The sequence below is a fragment of the Centruroides sculpturatus genome, unplaced genomic scaffold (genome assembly GCF_000671375.1).
Source record: "Centruroides sculpturatus isolate CEXI.00-Female unplaced genomic scaffold, Cexi_2.0 scaffold1076, whole genome shotgun sequence".
Classification (NCBI taxonomy): Eukaryota; Metazoa; Arthropoda; class Arachnida; order Scorpiones; family Buthidae; genus Centruroides; species Centruroides sculpturatus.
This window is the reverse complement of record NW_019386729.1, coordinates 207,297-230,396: the sequence shown is the minus strand read 5'-3', so window position 1 is coordinate 230,396 and position 23,100 is coordinate 207,297. Positions and strand designations below refer to the sequence as shown.

General features: G+C 34.6%; 1 protein-coding gene across 2 annotated transcripts in view; it reads right to left on the bottom strand.

Moving 5' to 3' along the window:
• LOC111615674 (transcription initiation factor IIB-like) overlaps positions 1-23,100 on the bottom strand; it is a 92,763-nt gene that overhangs the window by 54,813 nt on the left and 14,850 nt on the right. For both annotated transcript variants that reach the window (XM_023357104.1, XM_023357105.1), the window contains exon 3: positions 21,969-22,050. In XM_023357104.1, the coding sequence (XP_023212872.1) occupies positions 21,969-22,050 (82 nt within the window). The remainder of the gene's footprint in view (positions 1-21,968; positions 22,051-23,100) is intronic.

Genomic DNA, 23,100 nt, shown 5'->3' with positions numbered 1-23,100 from the left:
TATCTCTTATAGCCTCTAACTATCATTTGTTAAAAAACCACAGATAATATAATCACTTCTATTTTTAACACTCAGGATCATTTTAACGCAATTACGTAGTTCAGTCTTGACAGTTATCACATAGTATTTTTGTAGTACTATGCACTTTGCAAATAAATTTCAAACAACTGTTGCACTTAGTAGCATATTTACCATCTTTTTTTCCAGCACAAAATGACAACATACTCTTTTCAGGAGATTNAATTCGCGATGAGGGCATCTATTCTTTCTCTACGGTATCCTTGCTGCATCGCCATGTTTTTTATATACTCTAATTCTTTGTAAGTGTCGCAGACGCTGGTGCAATGCGTGTGTGCCCTCCTTATCCACGAACGAAAAACGGCCATTTTTATATGCTCAGGGTCTGCGGAGTTCCTAGGAATGACGATAGGAAGATAAGTAGGTTTCCGGTATATATCTGTTCCGATTTCACCATCTTTGCAAGATATAGTTAAATCTAAAAAATTAACAATGCTTCCATTTTCTTGTTCCAGCTCCAGAGTTAACCCATACGGGTTGTCGTTGATCCGATCTAAAAACTGATTAACTCTGTGATTATCTTTCCATAAAATAAAGATATCGTCCACATATCTTGCGTAAGCCAATATGTCTTCCTGGAATGAGGGGAGTATATCATTTTCGAGATTACGCAACACTAATTCGCAGAGTATAGCTGACATGGGGCTACCCATCGGTACGCCCCGTGTCTGTAAGTAAGTTTTATCTTCAAATTGAAAGAAAGATGTGTGGCATACTAAATCCGCCAATTCCAAGATCTCCATGTGGTATTTCATAGAATTGCTAATTTTTGCTAACAAAAAGTCTCTCAGGGCGCAAAAGCAGGGAGGTAATTTAATTGACGGGTACAGAGCTTTGTAATCTAAAACCGTCATCCATTCTTTATCCATAAGCATGACATCCTCCAACTTTCTTAGCAACTCCACCGCATTTTTTACCGAAAAAGGCGAGTCTTGCATATTTTTCCGTATAAACTTAACCAGTTGTTTCTCCAACTTGAACGTAGGAGCATTACACTTCTCCACAACAGGGCGCAGCTGTGTTCCTGGCTTATGTGTCTTTCCGAACGCGAAAATTCTTGGGGTTCTCGGGGTCTGCACAACAGCCCTCTCCATATCCAGAAGACAGGCCAAAGGGGTTAGCGTAAATCTTCTCACCCTTTGTTGTAAAGCTTCTAAAAAATTATTCGGTGCAATAAGTGATTCTGTACTAATAATGTATTCATGCAATTTCCTTCTATATGAATCCCTCTTAATGAGCACCATACCCTTTGTTTTATCCGCTTTTATGAGTACAACATCATTCCTTCTGAGCCAGTCTCTGGTTTCTTTTATACATGTTTGGAAACGTAACGCGTTTTTGTTGTTTCGTTTCTCATTTTCGGCTTGGAATCTCGCTTTCCATCTACAGTAATCCTGCATAGTTAAACTCATGTTCTTTACAAGCAATTCAACATTCGGAATGATGTCCTCCGGGCGTACTATCGGTGTAGGAGCAAAGCAAGGACCGTATTCCAATGCATTCAACAAGCATTGAGGGGGAGAAATGTTGTCCCAAGCAGTTAATAACATTGTTTTTCTTACCCTCGGTTTAATATTCTGGCGCTTAAATAGCCATTTTAGCTTCTTAATATACTTGCGTTTCAGCCTATTCTCTAAGAAGTAAGATAAAGCAATCACCCTGATATTAACTTCCTTCAAAAGATCTTGATTCTCCTTATAAAGTTCATTTTCCAAATTTATGACATGGTGCAGCAATCTATAATATAGGCGTCTTGTACATCTGATGGCCTTATTGAGGCATAAATTCCTCAACTTCGGCAACAAACTGCGACAATCCAAAGGAAGTCTGATGCAATGAATTAACATAGGGAAAACCCCATTCAACCGACATTGGCTAAGAAATTCGAATTTCGTTCTCGCATGAATTGCTTGTTGCACCGAATAATTTTTTAGAAGCTTTACAACAAAGGGTGAGGAGATTTACGCTAACCCCTTTGGCCTGTCTTCTAGATATGGAGAGGGCTGTTGTGCAGACCCCGAGAACCCCAAGAATTTTCGCGTTCGGAAAGACACATAAGCCAGGAACACAGCTGCGCCCTGTTGTGGAGAAGTGTAATGCTCCTACGTTCAAGTTGGAGAAACAACTGGTTAAGTTTATACGGAAAAATATGCAAGACTCGCCTTTTTCGGTAAAAAATGCGGTGGAGTTGCTAAGAAAGTTGGAGGATGTCATGCTTATGGATAAAGAATGGATGACGGTTTTAGATTACAAAGCTCTGTACCCGTCAATTAAATTACCTCCCTGCTTTTGCGCCCTGAGAGACTTTTTGTTAGCAAAAATTAGCAATTCTATGAAATACCACATGGAGATCTTGGAATTGGCGGATTTAGTATGCCACACATCTTTCTTTCAATTTGAAGATAAAACTTACTTACAGACACGGGGCGTACCGATGGGTAGCCCCATGTCAGCTATACTCTGCGAATTAGTGTTGCGTAATCTCGAAAATGATATACTCCCCTCATTCCAGGAAGACATATTGGCTTACGCAAGATATGTGGACGATATCTTTATTTTATGGAAAGATAATCACAGAGTTAATCAGTTTTTAGATCGGATCAACGACAACCCGTATGGGTTAACTCTGGAGCTGGAACAAGAAAATGGAAGCATTGTTAATTTTTTAGATTTAACTATATCTTGCAAAGATGGTGAAATCGGAACAGATATATACCGGAAACCTACTTATCTTCCTATCGTCATTCCTAGGAACTCCGCAGACCCTGAGCATATAAAAATGGCCGTTTTTCGTTCGTGGATAAGGAGGGCACACACGCATTGCACCAGCGTCTGCGACACTTACAAAGAATTAGAGTATATAAAAAACATGGCGATGCAGCAAGGATACCGTAGAGAAAGAATAGATGCCCTCATCGCGAATTGTCGGAAGCGACTCCCCTCTCAGGGAGGGAATCAACGCAAAGAGAGAATCGTACTCAATTACATACCGTTCCTTAAAGGAATGGTTAAGAAAGTTACCAGGGATAAGGATGTACGGATAGTTTACAAACGTAATCCCACCGTATACAGGCTCTTAAGGAACGATAAAGGCAATTACGAACGCAGCGCAATGGCAGGAGTGTACTCTATACCATTAAAAGACCGTAGATTTAACACCAATCTAGTGTACATAGGAGCAACCTTAAGAAACTTAAAGAAAAGAATTGCTGAACATAAGCAATCAGTCAATAAAAACATAGACTCTACGGTGCTTGCGGCCTTTGCTAAGCAGCAGAATATCGAAGTCTTTTGGGATCGGGCGTCGATCATTAAAGCCACAAAATCCAGGCAAGCCATGAAACATCTGGAAAAACTGGAAATTCACAAGGCGCAAATGCACACAAGCTGTATTAATCATAGGGATGCTGACGGATTGTCGTCGGCATGGAAATCCTTCTACGATGAGTGACGTAGTTTATGTAGGCGGGAAGATTATATAAAATAATTTTTATTGGATGCATATAATTTATTTTATTTCTTTATTTGGTTTTAACTTTTATAATTCTTACTATTATTTAAGCTTGGTAAATGTTAACGTATTTACATATATTTATGTAACCGCTTTTTGAATTTCGTTTTACGTAATTTCGAATTTCTTCGTTCGATTCACAAATGTTAACTGATGATGATCGCTTAAAGCGTTCGAAAGCGTTTTTAAAATATTAAAAAAACGATTTGCTGGATGTTTAAAGGTGTTGATTTTTATTTATTGTGTGGTTCCAGTAAGAAAGTATTTTATTTACAAATGTAATCATCAATTCACTCAAAACTTTGATTTTGTAATTTAGCCCCTTCATCTGTTTGTTTTCAAATGTGTAAATAAAAACTGACTGTTTAGTTTTGATTCACATATATTTCAAGAAAGCAATGGGAGTATTCATAATATGTAGTTTACTTGTTAAATTGACTTTTATGGTTCTCTTAAAGTCATGTTTCTCAGACTAGTTTTTATCAGTATGAGTTTCATCTCAGTTTCAGATCCCAAAGATAAATATGTTTTTATTATATGTGCCACTCACTTGCCAAATTGATTAACTCCATAAAACAAAAAGTGGAGAAAAGTGACAAAGTAATATACATTCTTTTTTAAAATTTCTTGTAGAATATAAATTCAAATAAACATTGTAGAATGTGTTATTGTAGATGTAGCTTTTATCTAACAACATATAAAATGTATAAGGTAGCATAGATATGCTATAAACTTTATTATTATTATGACTTTTGTGTGATTGAGGAAGTTAATTGATTTAGCAAGTGAAAGATGTAACAACATTAAATTTCGTCTTCACATCAGCATACATTTTTTATTAAATATTTTTTGCAAAAATCAACAACTATTTTGTTACTGTTACAATGGTTGTTATTATTTTGTTTAAACTGAGTATCCATTAACACAAATGATGTCTTCTTCATCCGCCATACTTGAGGTCCCATCATGTCAATTTGTTTTTAAATTCTTATAAGAATTGTGTTTAATAAGAAAAATGAAAAAAATTATTTTTAGTTTCATCCATATTGATATAACAGGTATAACTTTTCTTTTTTCTAACAACAACTGTCACCAAAATTAAAACAATGGTTCAATATTCCACAAGTATATTTACTTCTGCAGCAGTTGGACTGTAACTAATTAATTTCTTTTACTTACTTTTTGTGATGAGATAACATTAAATAATTTACTATTATCTAAAAGCTCTGGTCAGTGCACACTGTAGCATTGCAATGTGCACTGGCAAATTAACTTTACAGTATGGAGTTAATTAGATTGGCTTTCTGAAATAAAATTTTTTTCGATGGCCAATAAAATTTTGTCATGAAGTGGTATCAATCCTTATTATTAGAGAAACTTATTATGAATATAAAAAGTTACAAGTATATCAAAGTGCTTTCACACTAAAATTTTACAAAAATTCAAAATGTGGAGTTAATCGATTTGGCTTGTGAATGGTTCGTGTAACTCCTAAAATAACTACAGTAGAGCATCGTTTATCTGAAACGTCAGTTATCTGAAAGCATTCCAGTCGGCAAATTTAAATTTTTACTAGTGCTGTGGGACTGCAATCTTTGGCTATATCTCGGGCTACCCCAATATTTTTTTGTTGATGTGTGTTTTTTAGCTGGCAGCACTGGCACATTTGTGTGGTGTTTTTCTCAGGACTGTGTGTCATGCTGAATTGAACGTTTTTGATACTATATTAACTTTAGATCAGTGTTTTTCAACCTGTGGGTCACGACCCCCCGGAGGTCGCAAAGCCTTACACGGGGTCACGGGTAAAAGAAAAAGACAAGTGTTTGTAGGTCTTACACTACATTAAAAAAAACTACAATTTCAGCGAGAATTACGGTCCACCCCAGAAAATGATAGCAGAAAAAGTGTTGAGATGATTTGCAAAAAAAACATAAGAAGTAAAAAAGTAGAAGCTGAAAATTCTGATCATAAAAAAAAAGAGAGAAAATGTCAACAGCTACCTGTGCCGAATGTTATAATTAAAGGAAGTTTCATACTTTGTGTGTGTTAAGTTATTGTCGATTCTTCTGAAATTTTCACTTCAATCAACAATAATTTGTCTCAACATAAAGAAAATTAAACACACAGTTTTTAAAATCACTGATACAGTTTTAATATAACCCTAGGGTAGTGGCCGGATGGCGGAGCGGTCAAGGTGACAGTCTACCACTCTAGGGGACCCGGGTTCGAATAATCCCCAGGAATTTTTCGGGGGGTGGTCCGTTGGGATATGTCGGACCCCGTCCCTCACCACTCAACAGCCCCGTTGTGGACCTGGCCAAACTCATAATGGGCTTGCAAAAATAGTGCCCACAGGGCAAAAAGAGTAAAAAAAAAATATGGCCCTAGGGGGTCGCCAGAATTTTTTAACTTGTAAAAGGGTCGCGTATTCAAGAAGGTTGAAAAACACTGCTTTAGATTAACTAGATTAACAAAGTATAATTTTTTTTGTTTTTATATTTTTCAATATATTTATTTTGTTTGTACAAAATAAAGAAATAATTCCTTCTACCTGTATAAAAACCTTCCAAATCTCCAGTGATATTCGTTTAAGCAAACGTTTTTGACCCTACCAGGGTCATCAGGCCACCGTTACAAAAATCGAAAACACATTTTAGAGCTAGCGCACATATTGTGTTACTCATCCTTCTTCCGTTTTAACGGCAAAACGTACCTCCAAAAACGGGGTGTCCCAATGGGGAGCCCTCTTTCAGGGGATCTATGTGAGCTGGTTATAAGGAGACTGGAGCAACAAGTCATACCTCTTTACGATTCCAACATACTCATGTACAGGAGATATGTCGATGATGTCATTATCATATGGAGAACGGAACCTAACGTCAACCATTTTATAAGAAAAATAAACAACCCATATGGCCTAAGCATTAAGCTTGACCAAAAAAGCAATAGGGCCGCACATTTTCTTGACGTGGATATTCAATTAACAAATAATGGGATTTCATTCAAAGTTTTTTACAAAAAGTGCTATGTACCAATGTTCATCCCAGCTAACTCGGAGGATCCTTACTCCTATAAGATAGCGGCATTTCAGGCATTGACTAAGAGAGCCTTCACCCACCATTCTGAATGGGAAGATACCATAGCTGAGCTGGAGCATATCCAGAAAATAGCCACACAGCATGGATGCAGTAAGAACTTGGTATATAATATTGCACGGGCATATATGCGGAAGAACACGCGCAATACTCTGGATATCCCAGTACTTCTGCCTGACGGCAACCGTAAAAGAAAAATAGTAGAGTATAACCACCAGCTTGACACATTATACAGAGAAATCTCTTCACGCACTAATAACAAAATAACGTACAGTAGGCCAAGATCCATTTACAGCTTACTCCGAAACGGGAAGGATGGGATTGACTTGAAGGACGCACCGGGGGTGTATTCTATACCCCTTTGGGATGACAGATTTAATAATAAGTTAGTATATGTGGGCTCAACCAAACGCTCCCTCCACAAACGTCTTAAGGAGCATAAGTATGATATTGATAACAATAAACACTCCACCACCCTTTCAACAGTAGCCACGGAGCCTGGAATTACGGTGGATCTGCAGAATGCCAGTCTAGTTAGGCTATCACACCATACTGACCAACTAAGAATCGTGGAGACCTTAGAAATTTATAAAGCGGGATTAAACAATACATGTATTAACTCCAGAGACGCAGTCAACATTTCTAGTGCATGGAAGTTTTGCTAAGAAGGAACATCCCACACATAATTAGGTGTAATATGGTTTTATTGCAAGCGCAGGTTGCACGTGCTTTGACGACATCGCTACAAGAGCGTGGTGTTATATTTTTGATATTAACGTTGATGTTCGAAGATTTGAATCGCGTTTATTTGGTTCCTGTTCGATTTCGCACTGTTTAAATTTTTGTAACAGTGGCCTGATGAAGACCCTGGTAGGGTCGAAAACGTTTGCTTAAACGAGTATCACTGGAGATTTGGAAGGTTTTTATACAGGTAGAAGGAAGTATATTACCTCCAGTATTTGATAGGAAGTTCAGTTGTTATAAAGAAATAATTTTTAATGATACAATAGTCACGATTATTATTTTAAAAAGTTTACATTAGGCTTAACATTGATGAAAATTCAATGCAAAGCGACTTGCAAGGGAGAAAAATTTCAACATGGGATAGGTTAATATATTTTTTCATACATAATCAATTATCTGAAAAATAAGTTATCCGAACAACCCAAGTCCCCAATTGATTTGGATAAACGACGCTCTACTGTATTATAATCCTTCCACTCTTTTTCTAGCAATTTCTTTAATCAAATTAATGCTTTTGGCTATACAGTAGTGCGTCGTTTATCCAAATCAATTGGGGAGTTGGGTTGTTCGGATAACTTATTTTTCAATAACCGATTATGTACGAAAAAATACATTAACCTATCCCGTGTTGAAATTTTTCTCCGTTGTGTGTTGCTTCGCGTTGAATTTTCGTCGATGTTAAGCCTAATGTAAACTTTTTAAAATAATAATCTGACTATTGTATCATTAAAAATTATTTCTTTATTTTTTACTAGCAGACCCCGCCACACCTTGTTGTGGCTCAAAATGTATCTATTATAAATGTATAACACTTCCCCCGTGGGGGAAAATTTTTGAAAAATTTTTTCTTAGTGTACATTCTCTTGATGTACCCTATCAAAACGCAATCAAAAGCGCAAAAACCCGCATCTAAAATAGTATAATAGAAGCCAAGTTTTTCACAGTAAGCCTTAATCCTGTCCCTCTCCCCCTGGCGGGAATATCGAAAAATCCCTTCTTTATGTACATTCTGTTGACGTACTCTATTAAAACGCAATCAAAAACGCAAAAAACCGCATCTAAAATAGTATAATAGAAGTGAAGTTCTTCACAGTAAGCCTTAACCCTGTCCCTCTCCCCCTGGCGGGAATATCGAAAAATCCATTCTTTGTGTACATTCTGTTGACGTACTCTATTAAAACGCAATCAAAAACGCAAAAAACCGCATCTAAAATAGTATAATAGAAGTGAAGTTCTTCACAGTAAGCCTTAATCCTGTCCCTCTCCCCCCGGGGGGAATATCGAAAAATCCCTTCTTTGTGTACATTCTGTTGACGTACTCTATTAAAACGCAATCAAAAACGCAAAAAACCGCATCTAAAATAGTATAATAGAAGTGAAGTTCTTCACATTAAGCCTTAATCCTGTCCCTCCCCCCCGGGGGGAATATCGAAAAATCCCTTCTTAGTGTACATTCTGTTGACGTACTCTATTAAAATGCAATCAAAAATGCAAAAAACCGCATTTAAAATAGTATAAATAGAAGCAGAGTTCTTTACGGTAAGCCTTCTCCGTAAGGCTTACCGTAAAGAACTGTCCATCCCCCATGTTTAACGGAATAATATACAGCCTATGTCCATCCTGAAGTTCCATTCTAAATATTGGTGAAAAAATTTTTGAAATTGGATGAGTAGTTTTGGAGATTACCTGCTGCATCCAAACTTACATACATACAAACATTACCTCTTTATTACATTAGTATAGACAAACAAAATAAATTTATTAAAAATATAAAAACAAAAAAAATTATAATTCACAAGTAAAACACAATTAATTAATAAATATGTAAATGGATAACAAATTACAGAAAATGACTATTGCCGAGTGGATTATATTTATAAATTCGTAAGATTGTGATGTCACATATTGCTTGAGATAGATGGGTTAGCCCACTTCCTTCAGGGGGTTGTCAATGAGTGACTGCCAAACCATAGATAGAGCCTGCATCTCTGCTGTTAATGCAATTTTCTTTGAGGGATTTCACAAATAATTCCAGTGTTTCTATTGTTCTTAGCTTGCTGTTATCAAGTATTGGTATTATAATCTTAGCTTCTTCCCATTTAGCTGTTATACCTGGCTCGCTTACATATTGGGCTAGGGTGGTACTAAACTTCTTACTCTGAGTATCATACTTATGCTCCGCTATCCTTTTTGCTAATGATCTGTTGGTGGAGCCAACATATATTAACTTTTTATTTCTATTAACACATTTATATATTGAAGGGTTTGTAGAATATATATGCTTTCACCTTCCTGGCTATGATTTTATAGGTTTGGCTCATTGTAGGGTCAAAATCAACTACTATGAATTTTCTTTGCTGTTTTAGACATCTGGCATTTATGGCTTGTTTCTAGGTTGCCTTGTATTTGGCAAGCTAGCCTTTCTATTAACTTACTGCTGTAACTGTGGGCTATGGCAATATGTTTAATGCGTTGTATTTCTTGTAATGCGTCCTTGATGTTAGAGCAATGGTAAAAGCTCTTTGGATCAGAGCCCTATCCATTGCTATTTTATAAATATAGGGGTCATTGGATGTTGAGGGAATAAAGATTGTAGGTTAGGCTTATGGTATACTTTTGTAGCTATACAACCATTTCCCAGTGTATCTGGAGGTTGAGGAAATGGGCTGTCTTATCACCTCCTTGATCTAATTTTAACTTAAGCCCAAACCAGTTGTTATAGATAATCTGCAATATTCTATCTATATCTAGCTTAGATATCCAGATAATAAGAACATCATCGACATAATGTGTGTATAATATGATTTTGAGGTGAAATTTTCTAGGACTTGGCTCTCTAATTTTCTTACTACTAATTCACAGAGGTCTCCAGATAGGGGCTACCCATTGAAACCCCTCTTTTTTGAAGAAAAGTTTGCTTGTTAAAAGTAAAAAATGATGTATAGCACATTAGATGGGCTAAGTCTAAAATATGTTTGTGGTGCTTGGGCCTGGATGGCACTGTCTGAAAAAGGAAATCTCTAAGGGCACAGAAGGACGGTTCCAATTTAATGGAAGAATACATCACTTCAAAGTCTAGGACTGTAATATATTTGTGATCTGTTAAAGCAATACTTTCTAATTTAGTGATGAGTTCACAAGTATTTGAAATGGTGTAGTTATATTCTTTTAAATAGTTTCTTAGGAGCTCGTGTAAACCCTTCTCAATGGCTAGCATTGGGGATCTCAATTTGTCCACAATGGGCTGTATTTGTTTTCCTGGTTTATGGGTTTTAGCATAGCCAAATAGCCTCAGTATATCAGATGATTGCATCATGGCATTCTCTAATCGTAGATGTTTAGTTAGAGGTGTACTCGTAAATCTTACAACCCTATTGTGGAGTTTGTCTATATATCCTTCTTCTACCTTCTGGCATTCTTTAGAACTAATTTATTCTTCAAGTTACGCTATGTATGTAGCTTTCTTCATAAGTACCACGTTTCTGCTTTTATCTGCTTTGGACGTCTGAAGCCATTTCTTACTTTCACTTATGTTTATTCAGAACTTCTTATCCCTATCATCAATTTCTTTTCTTCTTTTGCTGAGAACCACATTCCATCTGAAATTTCAAATATCTGACATTCTAATATTGTAGAACCTGAGGAAGGCCATTAAATATTGCCAAAAACGTTAGTTTGATTAAGGAAATTGCTAGAAAAGAGTGGAAGGTTTTATAATACTTATTTACAGAAGTTCTAGCTTTCCATGCATTTAACTCCCAAAAGCTGAAACAGTTCAACAAACACACCCGGACGCTTTTACATAATTCTTCCGCCATTGATGTTTTATAAACATTAGATAAATGAAAAAAACAAACGTTTTAGGCTGCTTTAGTGGTCTGCCTCAGCTTACAAAAATTTTTTAAAATTTTTAAATAAGCTTGTACATTAAATATAAGAAATTTTTAATGAAAAACTTTTTAACATAAATAAAGTTAAACATTTGAAATAAAGAGAATTCTACACTTTGATGACATAATATAAATTAAAAACCTTTTTAAAACATATTTTGCAAAAATTAAACAATAATGCTACTCTAGAATTCCAGCAACTGAAATATGATAAAGAGTACATTATGGTAATATATTTTATGGAGAGGTATAATTTTTTTAGTTTAAGCTAAAGCCATCTTTTTGCCACTTTAAGAAATTTTTATTGGATAAAGTTAACACTACAAAAATACTTCCACAAATAATGGAGTTAGCACACATGGCAACATATTACTTTTCCTCCTCATTTAAGCAGTTGTTTGTGCTGTACTACCACTGGAGAAACTGGTTTTAGTTAAACGGTTGCACAGTACTCCAGTTGGAGAAAGTGTCAATTTTTTTCGTAATTAACTAGATGGTGGCGATTTAAGCACCAATTGGCTTTTACGTACATAGACTAAGTCTGTTTCAATGAATAAGATATTTGTTACCACCCCATATTTTTAAATTTACCCACAAAACTCTTCCTTTCCATGTTAAGTCTATGGGAGACTCTTCTTTCGTTCATTAGACAATAAAATCCAGTTTGCACACCTGTTGAGCTCTAATTGGTATATTATAGCTAAATGACTATCCTTTAACAAATAAGCATCAACATGGATTTGTGGGGTGGAAACTTTCTTGCAAAAAGTTACACCTTCTTGGAGCTACATTGTCAGCTACAAACCTAAACAAACAATTATAAATCATTATTCTCATCTATTTTTAGCTTGAATTTAGTAAATTTTTATGTATATCTATCCTACTTAACAAATAAGCATGTTTTTTAAACCATCCAGCCATAAATCTTTTAAAAAACAAAGTACAGTAGAACCTCGATTATCCAGACTAATTGGGGATGAAAGTAGTCCGGATAAGGAAAAATCCAGATAATCAAAACAAATACTTTAATTTGTCTTTTAATAATAATACAACACATTTTCTTTTCGATGACATATCGGTAATATTAAAAATAAATACTGTATTTAAATCATGATCAAATTTTCAAGAAACAAATGTTTTATTGAATTTGGACTACTACTGACCAGCACTAACAGACTACCTATTGTTTAAAAGGCCCTCTGGTGGCTCAAGAAGACGGATTTTATAAAATAAACTGCATTTTTATGAATAAAAATTTGACAAACTATTTATCGTTTTATGACGAGTAAAATTTTTTTGTCACGTTCTCGGTTTTTAAATAATGCATAAACCTTCGAGGCGCGAGGCCCTTCGGACCACCAGGCATAGGTGGTGGCCCACGTTGCCCATGCCTTATGCCGCCCTTGGTTATAGAAATGATGTAATTTGAGTATAAATTATTTATAAATATGTATGTCAAGTTATATTTTTATTACGACGCAAAATATATTTAAGAGTTTACAACCACCGTGCCGAGTGAGACGTTGTTGAAACAAAAAATGTTATGCATTCCATCACGTACATAAACAGTGTCGTAATTCGCCAAGTGCAAATCAGCAAATTCATAAAATTTTTGTTTATTTTGAACAATCTGGATAATCGAAAATCCGGATAATAGAGGTCCGGATAATCGAGGTTCTACTGTACTTCCAGTTATCACGGTACTTCCGTGATACGTAAGAAATACATGTATAATTGTTAAAATAATAATCACTTGATATATACTACTGTTATTACAATTGTGTAACGATGTTTATTAAAAAACATTTTTTTTATTTTTTGAAATCTCAAATTTTATAAATTTTTTTAAACATACATAATATTTTAAAGTGAACAGTTATAAAATGTAATATGTACGTAATAAAAGACAAAAAACAGATCAGATCTACAATAATTTTTAAGTGAGATATTGCAAATTAAAAAATCACTATAAAAACCAGAAACTTTCTAAGCAATTACAATGTTGTTTCGGATTATCGAGATGGGAGTTCCCATGAAAACTCCCCTTTCAGGAACACACAGTGAAATGGTGCTCAGGTTGTCTGAAAATGCAATCTTACCTAAATACAAAGAAAACATAGCACTTTATGCCAGATACACAGAAGACATCTTAATAATTTACAGCAAATAACCTTATATCAAGAAATTCATCAGTGACATAAGTGTGAACCCATTGTAATTGAAAATTGAGTTAGAGCAAGAAAGTAATACTTCTACTCATTTCTCGGACATTACATTCATGCTGAAAGGAAGCACAATCATCACAAGTATTTATAGAAAACCCACATATAATCCAATATTTATACCATGGGATCTCATGACCCAATCAACTAAGATGGTGGCTTGCAGAGCACTGATCAAAGAGTGTGCGTGCACACACAATACGTATGCAAAATAAAGAACAGAAAGAGAAATACATCAAATTTTACCGTATCAATTTAGATTTAAATGAAAAATATGAAAAAGTGCTGATCAAGAGAAGTCTGATGAAATAGAAAGAAATGCAGACACAAGATGTATGAACAGAAGTATATGTGATGGAGTATATGGCTCCTCTTGCTAAAACAAACAAGAAAAACAATAATCTTCAAAAGAAATCTAATAGTTTATTAGCTACTCCAGAATGATACAGCCCAGTGACCCAACATATGGGTACATACAAAATACCTGTAGAAGAGAGAATTGGAGCTACTTATAGATCACTAGCAGCAACAATTAAAAAACAGACATCATCAATAAACTCAACCGTAATATAGTGCTCACAGCATATGTGCTTGCTGAACCTACCTACCTCCTAAATTTTCTGTATTATTGTAACTTGGTTCCAAGCTACAATAATACAGAAAATTCAAGAGAAGATGCAGATAAAATATCCCAAAGCCTGGCAACTGTACAGTACATAGTAATTCAAAAGGGGTAAGGAATCAATTGCTGAGACTGCAATGCAGTATACAGAGAATGGAAAGTAATACTAATATGATACAAAAGGATATAAGATTTTATTTATTTGTATGTACAGTGGAACCTCTATATTTGTCATTAATCTGTTCCTAAGGACCTAACGATTATGGAATATGATGAATATAGAAACAATTTTTCTCATAATAAATAACTGATATTCAATTAATCTGTTTCCATCCTGAAAAAAAGGTACAAGAATAAAAATTATATTGCTTGTAAAACTTTATCTTTATTGTACTAAATAAATTCAGTATAGTGGTAGAAGAGGAAGAACAGAATTATTAATGTAGTATATTGTTTAGAACAAGACATATCAATTAAAACATTAGGCAATTCCAATTATGATCATGGGGTCTGTTTTGCCAATGATTCAGTGGCATTCAATTTAATAAAGAACTTGTCCAGTGTTGCATGTTTTTTATCTGCTTTTTAAAACTTTTCTGAAGTAGGCAATTACATTATCATTGAATGTATTTGGATTTTGGTTGACTATAGCAACATTTGGGTGCCACTTTAGAGTGATTGAAACTTGGTTTCTCGCATTGATTATTTTTCTATAACTCAACAACACACACAACGACCGAACAAAGCAGACTGATTAACTACAGCTAGCTGATTGGCACAAGTGTGCAATTGTAGTGTCACTTCCAGTGTTGGGAATGATGACGAATACAGAAAATACGGACAAATATGAAAAATAAAAGTCATCAAAATATGACGAATATCAAATATTACAAATATAGAGGATTCACTGTATTAAGTTTTCTTTTAGTTCTCTACATATATTTATTTATTAATTGGGTTGTTCGGAAAGTTAACAATATTTTTATAATAAAAAAATATTTTATTGAATTATACATCGACCATTTTGGTTCAAATACCTGTTGTCATCGTTCATGGTAGTAGCATGATTTCACATTCATAAAAGTTTTGATCCTTGGTTACAAAAAACTGATCCAAGTGATTTTTGACATTGTCATTTCAAGTAAATGTCTTACAGTTAAAAAAATTTGTATAGACCAGAACAAGTAACAATCTGAGCATGCTCGATCTGGCAAATATGGTCGTTGTGATAGCGCGTCCCATCTAAGTTATAACAGTTTCTGACGAGTTACCAAACTTTTGCAAAATTTGACATTATCGTGGTAAAACACTACACCTGTTTTGTTGATCAATTCTGGCTGTCTTTTCTGTTTGATGATATTACTCGCTTTGTTTACTCGATAGCAGTACACTTTCGAATCAATTGTTAAATTGTCTGGTTAAAGCTCCAAAAATAATCCCACCAAAATCCCACCAAAGAGAGCATCTCTCTTTAAGAACGTGTGAAACCCATATATCGAGCTTTGAAACAAAACCAATTTGTTTCAAGTAATCACAAACGGTTCAATTTGACAAATTTAATCTCTTAGTGATTTCACGTGTTGTTATTCGGCAGTTTGCTTCAATCGGTACCTTTATTTTGTTTTCGTTGGCTTCAACTGGCCATCCAGAATGTGGTGCATCTTCAATATTGAAATTGCCAGAACGAAATTTTGTAAAACACTTTTGGCACTCTCGTTCTGTCAATACATCTTCTCCGTACACGTCACACAATTTTTTTCTAGCTTGAACAGCATTCTTACCTTTGGGTAATAAAAAAGCAAAATGTGCTGAAAATGCTGCTTTCAATCTTCCGTATTTGATGGGACACAAAAAATAAACAATTGCACAAAATCAAACAAAATTTTTTACAAATAAGCCTTAAAATGCTCGCTGTCAAAATATATAATGATAATACGGTTTAGAATGAAAATGGCGGGAAAAATACAACTAATCTGTCTAGTGGTAGAAAAAACAAACTTACTTTCTGAACAACCCAATATATTAAGCCTATACTATTTTGTTGTTTTTATTTTACTTTACAATAAATATTTGATAGTTATTGTATGATTTATATGTGCAACAGACATCCAGCACATGCATTTGAATTTGTGAAAAAAGATTCTAATGCATTAATTTTCAAACTGAATTAAGTTCTACATTGACAGCATAGTTGCATATTTAAAATATATTTTTCTTCCTTCAAAAAGGTTGTAGAAAACAAACAAAAATGTTAAGTATAATTAAAATTATACTGTATTTAAAGGCATTGGGTGTAAAATACACTGCTGGCCATCCAAAATGCAACACCAAGAAGTACCAGAGATATCACAGCCAAATTTATTTGGGAGATAACATGTTGTACAAAGATCAAATGATTGAAAATACAGTCTCTTCTGATGTGAGGAAGATGATGGAATCAATATGGAGTATTGCTGCCATTGCTGGCTATAACCGCTGCTACACGCCTTGGTATTGACTCAAAGAGGCTTTGGATATGTTGTTGGGGTATAGCATTCCATGTTGCTTCCACATATTGCCAAAGCTGATATGGTGTAGCAGCGGATGGTGTATCCTGGGCCAGTCGTTCTGCAATCATTGACCAGACATTTTCTATAGGCAAGAGATCGGGAGAACAAAGAGGCCAAGGCAGCAATGCAATCTGATTGGTGAAGAAGTCTTCAGCAATGCATACCACATGTGGTCATGCATTATCCTGTTGGAATGTGGCCATTGGCAAGCTCTGAAGGTATGGGAGATCAACAAGCTCCAAACGTCAGATATATAGCGCTGGCTGGTCAGTGTACCGGCAATGCGTACTAGGGGGTGTGGGAGTGGAATCCAATACCATAATACTGGGTCTAGGACCAGTATGGTGATGCATAAGGCAACAGTTCAGCCGTCTCTCACCACGGTGTCTCCAGACTCTAATCTGACCATCATGGTGTTGTAGGCAGAAGTGGGATTCGTCAGTAAAACCAATGTTGTTCTATTCAGTTGTCCATGTCTGTCATTCATCGCACCATTGCCGGCACAAACGCATGTGGTTTAACTCAACGGTAAATGTGGCAATGGACACCTTGCGGACATTCCACTCTGCTGCAAACGACGTCGAATGGTATGCGTGAACACCGATTGTTGTGCAACAGACCAAATTTGTTGTGATATGCTTCATGATGTGGCACAGCAATCCATCACTGCTGTGCGCACGATATGCCTGTCATCACATGCAGTGATGCAATGAGGTGGGTGCAATCGATCCTGTCAGTCCGTTGTTCCCTCCTGCATCCAGCTGTTACAGATCTGCATCACAGTTGCTTGGTTACGTCCGACACGATCACCGATTTCTCTGAAAAATAATCTGCAATCACTATAGGCAACTATTCTTCCTCAGTCAAACTCAGAAACATGCTCGAAAAATGCTCATTTTCTTCTGTGGGGCATACTGAAGCTGCTTACGCCGAAAAAAACGCACAAAAAAACAATTCCAGTACTTCAAAATGGCCTCTATTCTCCCTTTATATAGCGCTTGCAGGTGGTGCAACAGGCACCCATGATGTGCGTTTGTGCTGAAATGCTAATCATTTGCATATCTCATTGCCACAAACGCATGGTGCAAATTTTACTTGATTTGGATGCTTCCTTCAGGGTGTTGCATTTTGGATGGCCAGCAGTGTAATTAGTGTTATTGAAAGTGCAGTTTTTGAATTAACAAATTAAAATAAAGTTAGATTACAACATTCAATCCAATGCTGCCATGCATGTGGCAGATTTAGTTTGTCTCTAATTATTACACCCTCCTTTTTGTACCTGCTTATAAATTTCAACAGCCTCTGCTGTTCTGAGCTTTGTGAATTGTAAATTCTGTGCATTCTTTTCATCTCTCCCCACTGGACAACACTGTGAACTCATTCAGAAATTGGGCCAATGCTGTTTTGTACCATACTTCTTGGATGTTGTATTGGTGTTCTTTAATTCTAATAGTTAACAATCTACCTGTGGTGCCTATATATGCTAAAGAAATGTTACATCTTGTGTCCACTAATAGACACCAAAGATCTTTCTAAGTGTAATTCATCTCTACCATTAGTTAGTAGTTTAAATATAACAGCGCAACATGTACAGGCTATTTTTTTTGTTTACATAAGCCACTATTTTTGTACACAAGTTTGTAATTTAGGCTGTTAGTTTAGGACTCCTTTTTTGCTCCATGTTATTATTCATCTTGCTGCCACTATTACTTTTAGCTTTTATATCTCAAGTTAGGTTGGAAATAAAACTTGTGCTGCACCCATGTTTAAAGATAATTTCCCTAAAGTGTCTTATTTTTTGATTAGTGTCTACTTTGAGAAAGCAACGAGTGTACGCACAATTTATTTGGGTACTAAAAGCTGCAGTTTTGTATCTCCCTTGGTCACAAAATTAACAACCCAACTGTCTATCAGTGTTACAGATAAGATTTGTTTTTGTAAGTACTTTCAACAGTATATAACTATCCTCTTCAGACAATATAATCATTCATAGAAAAGAAAATGCCCACAATTTGAAAAATGGAATATAAACATTTAAAAACATTTTTCAAAATTGTTTTTCTTGAGCAAGCATGAAACGTGATTGAAATATATAAGATTACAAAATTTTTAACAACCATGTACACAATGAAATAAAACTAATAAAAATTGCCAAACTAACACACAAAAGTAAATTAATACAGAATAGCACTAGGGATTGTAAATTTACCGACTTTTTCATTTACTGGTAATTCGGTAAATGAGAATTAAAATACCAGTTTACCGGTAAATTACCGGTAAATTTTTTCTTGAAAAATAAAATTAAGGTGATAAAAAATATAAGTCATTATGATTTCCATTTCCATTTCACATTTTTATTTCAAAGATATCAAATATAAAAAATATATAAATTAAAGTGTTATTCTAAACAAACTATAATAATAAATATAAAAATAAGCAGAAATAAAATAATACAGAAAAATAAAAATACAACAGAAATAATATATAGTACCTAATACCATTTTATTAATTACCATTTTTTTAAATTAACTTCTCAACAAACTTAAATTATAGTCTTATCTCCTAATTTTGATCTAATTTTTGTACAAAATAATCCAGATCCCGAGAATATCCTTTCTGATTTAACACTTGTTGGATGAATGGGCATTAAATTAAAATTAAACAAAAGCTATCTCACATAAAATTAATAATGAGGTATATTGTTGCTTACACTTACCTGTTTTTTTTTTTTTTTCTCAATGTCCCTTTAGCCCATTTAAATATCTATAAACACAATATTTTCTACATAGAAATTTCTAGTATGGATTTTTCATTTACCGAATTACCAGTAAATTTCAAAAATTTACCAGTAAGTTTACCGAATGTTTTTTTGTCAATTTATTGGTTAACCAGTAAATAGGTAAACCAGTATACAATCCCTAAATAGCACCATAACAAAGTGAAATACTTTTTACAATGAAATACACAACTTATGATTTTAGAAGCTTAAATAGCACTATCCACAGTCCCAGTATGTCAAGTATTAGAGCTGCACGATGACAGTGATGCAATGAAGAGAGACTTCCACATAAATAGTGATTCTTCAATCCCCACGTCTTAGAAGTGAAGTTTGTAACCAAAGTGAATCAAATTTATCCTCAATTACTTGTTTAGCAAGCTCTGTTGTACACCTATTATGTGCAACATCTTCACAATACTCCACAAGACGGAGGCAGTGCATTCTGACAGTCATCCTAAAATATAACGGCTTCAATCTAATTAGTAAATTTTGTTACTTTTATATTTTAGTTTGGCAATTTTTGTTTTATTTCTTTGAGTACTCTAGTTGTTAACACTTGTAATTTTATATATTTCAATTATCTTCCACACTTCTGCACAAGGAACAATTTTGTAAAATGCTCTACCTTTTATATTCGATTTTTGAAATAGTGGAATTCTGTTCTCTGTAAATGATAATATCACCTAAAGGGGATAGTTATATACTGTCAAAAGTACTTGCTTAAACAAACCGTTTCTATAATGCTGATAGACAGCTGTGTTGTTAATTTTGTAAAATTACTTGGCATTAGTGTTTTTGTATTTTATAAATCTCCTGAGGTCATTAGAATTAGATGGTATAGATTATATAGCTTGATACATTGGCTTGAGGTTGACTCTTGTAATTATTTTCTTCTGAATTAGCTCAATTTCCAGGTGTAAGAACTGGACTATTGCATTGCTGGACTAAGCAAAAGCTAGGGTTAAGCTACAGTTGTTGTTAAATACTCTTAGATCACCTAATTTAGGTTTGTCTTTCTGAATAATAAAAATATTGTCCATATACCTTGCATACAATTATATGCATGGAACAAAGTTCCTTACAGCTTGCTGTTCAGTAAAACATGGAATAAATTCACATAAATCACTAGAAAGGTAATAATATGAAGTCCGAAATTTTTACTGATTTTTTTTCAGTCAATGTCCCGTTATTACCTAAAAACCAATTAAATTTTCCTAAGAAACTAGAGTGGAAACAACTTGAGAGGGAGAAATTTTAATCTCCCCTTTATTCCAAGGTAAACATTCGCCCATCTCGACAACTATTCCCACACTATAAGACTTAAAGTTTATAGTTACCATCCGATTTCATCATTTTATTTAGGTTCCGGGGACACCTCTGACCTCACCTTTTACCTCGTAACTAATTAGTCACATGACAGTTTTTCCACCGCAAAACGATAAAAGCCATTTCTCCCCCCTCCAGGGAGTCACTCATCGACAGTAGTAGTGCCAATACCCTACAATTTAGCTATAACTTTGTGCCCTGTTTCGAACCTCAACATCTCAGTGGATTCTTTCCCTCGCTTGGAGATCCTAATACATAAAGAGGTATGGAACCAACTTCTGTGAACTCTCTCTTGGCCCCTTTAGGAACTCAGAATTTCCACTCAGAATTCCACAATGATAGATTATTGTATAGTCTATATAGTTAATCAATAAATTGTTGTTTCTTTGTTAAATTGGTGTCCTCTTTTAATCGTATATCGTCAGTTGCCTCTCTGACAGCACTCCTCCCTCCTACACTCGACCAGACCTGGAAAATTTGCCCCATTCCCTCGGGATAAACTGAAAATTTATGCCATCTCTGACAAGTGGGCAAGTCCCTCCGACTTGAAAGACGATCCATGGAGGTACGACATTGTCATACCCCCCTCAGTTGTCACAATAACTATGTTAATTTATGTATCATCATCAAAGCAGAGAATGCTCTGCATTTCAAATGTTTAACTACAAATTTAAGTAAAGAAGTTTGTTAGTAAAAATTTCTTTTATCAAACAGACAAGCTCAAGTAAAAAATTATTTGCAACACAAATGGCCAAAAACATTTTTTCTTTCGTTTATGTAATGTTTACTAAATATCAGTACTAGTAGTAGTATGTAAATTTTTATTAACATAACCTGTTCTTTAATTCAAATTTATGAATGTCCAAAACAGATAATCCATTAAAAATTATTAAGCAAACCACAAACATTATCTGGGAAACATAGGTTTTAGGTCTCAAGTAGCTTTGGATCCCAAGATCCAAAGCTACTTGATTGGGATCCAAAGCTACTTGAGATGGAAATAGATGGAAATTAAATAGATTAAATAGATGTAGGGTTGAAATGTTTTTCGAGACAAAACATTTCAACCCTACATCTATTTAATACGAAGTCATTATCATCAAAACAAACTTTATTACTTAATTGTTAAATAAGAAAGTCTCATTTACTTACTTCAGCCGCACCAACACGACATGGATCAGAATCAGCCTTTTCATCGGAGAATGTTCTCCATTCTGAACCAACATCGATCACTCTGAAACATAAAAATATACTACAGATAAATACATTATAAAATCCGTGTAATATAAACAACACTTTTGAAATGCCAATAATACTTTAATGGATACAAATTTTTGCTCATAGGTGACTGGAAGATAACAATTTTTATACATTAAGCAGTTAATTATGTCGAAATTGGATAAATCTAATTCAATGACTTCTGTCTTTGTAGATCATTGAAAGCATTTGTCAGTCTTGATCTCCAACTTTTAGAAAGAAAATTGCAAAGTACTGATTTAAGAGAAACACCCCTACTAAGATTTCTCCAACAGGAACCCAGGATCCTGGCTGTTTTTTAACCTGGAAAATCCTGCAAATTTCTTAAAAGTTCAATTTTTTCTTATTTTGTGTTAAAGTTGAGGAAATTTTGCAAATAGAAAGTATAATTAACTCAAACTGTCAGAATACATTTGTATTTATTAATTTTAAGCCTGCTTATTAGTTTTTTAAATTTTTGCTTGTCACAGATTGTTAATAATCAATATGTAACCTATTTGTGACAGGACTGAAAATCCTTTACTTGTCAGAACCTGTAATATCTGAAATAATTGTGCTTATGCTGTCTTAATTTTTAACCATGCCCAGTAGCTTCAATAACTGCATAATGCCAGATTGTGCAAATTGGGCAAAAATACAAATCTGCAAGTATGAAGTTTTTCTTCATAAACCTGATTATTAAAGACAAACGAACTGCCAAATTATTGGGCTATAAACCTGATGTTTCTATTAAAGCAGCCAATGTAACAAATGAAGAATACTAGACGGCTAAAGAAGTACTACAATCTCGAAAATAAACTAGAAATCTTCCAGGTTACAGGTGAAAAAACACATAACATCCGTCTTCTCTTAAATGCATTAAAGACAATTCCACCCACATCAATTGAATCAACAAGGAAATTCTCAGTAGCAGGACTTTTCTTTAGTAAAATAAGCATCAAACTGAGTGATTGGAGTATTGACCATCTTTGCTTTTTAAAATCTTATTATAAAAATTTACATTATTATCACGTCGCAATGTGGAAAT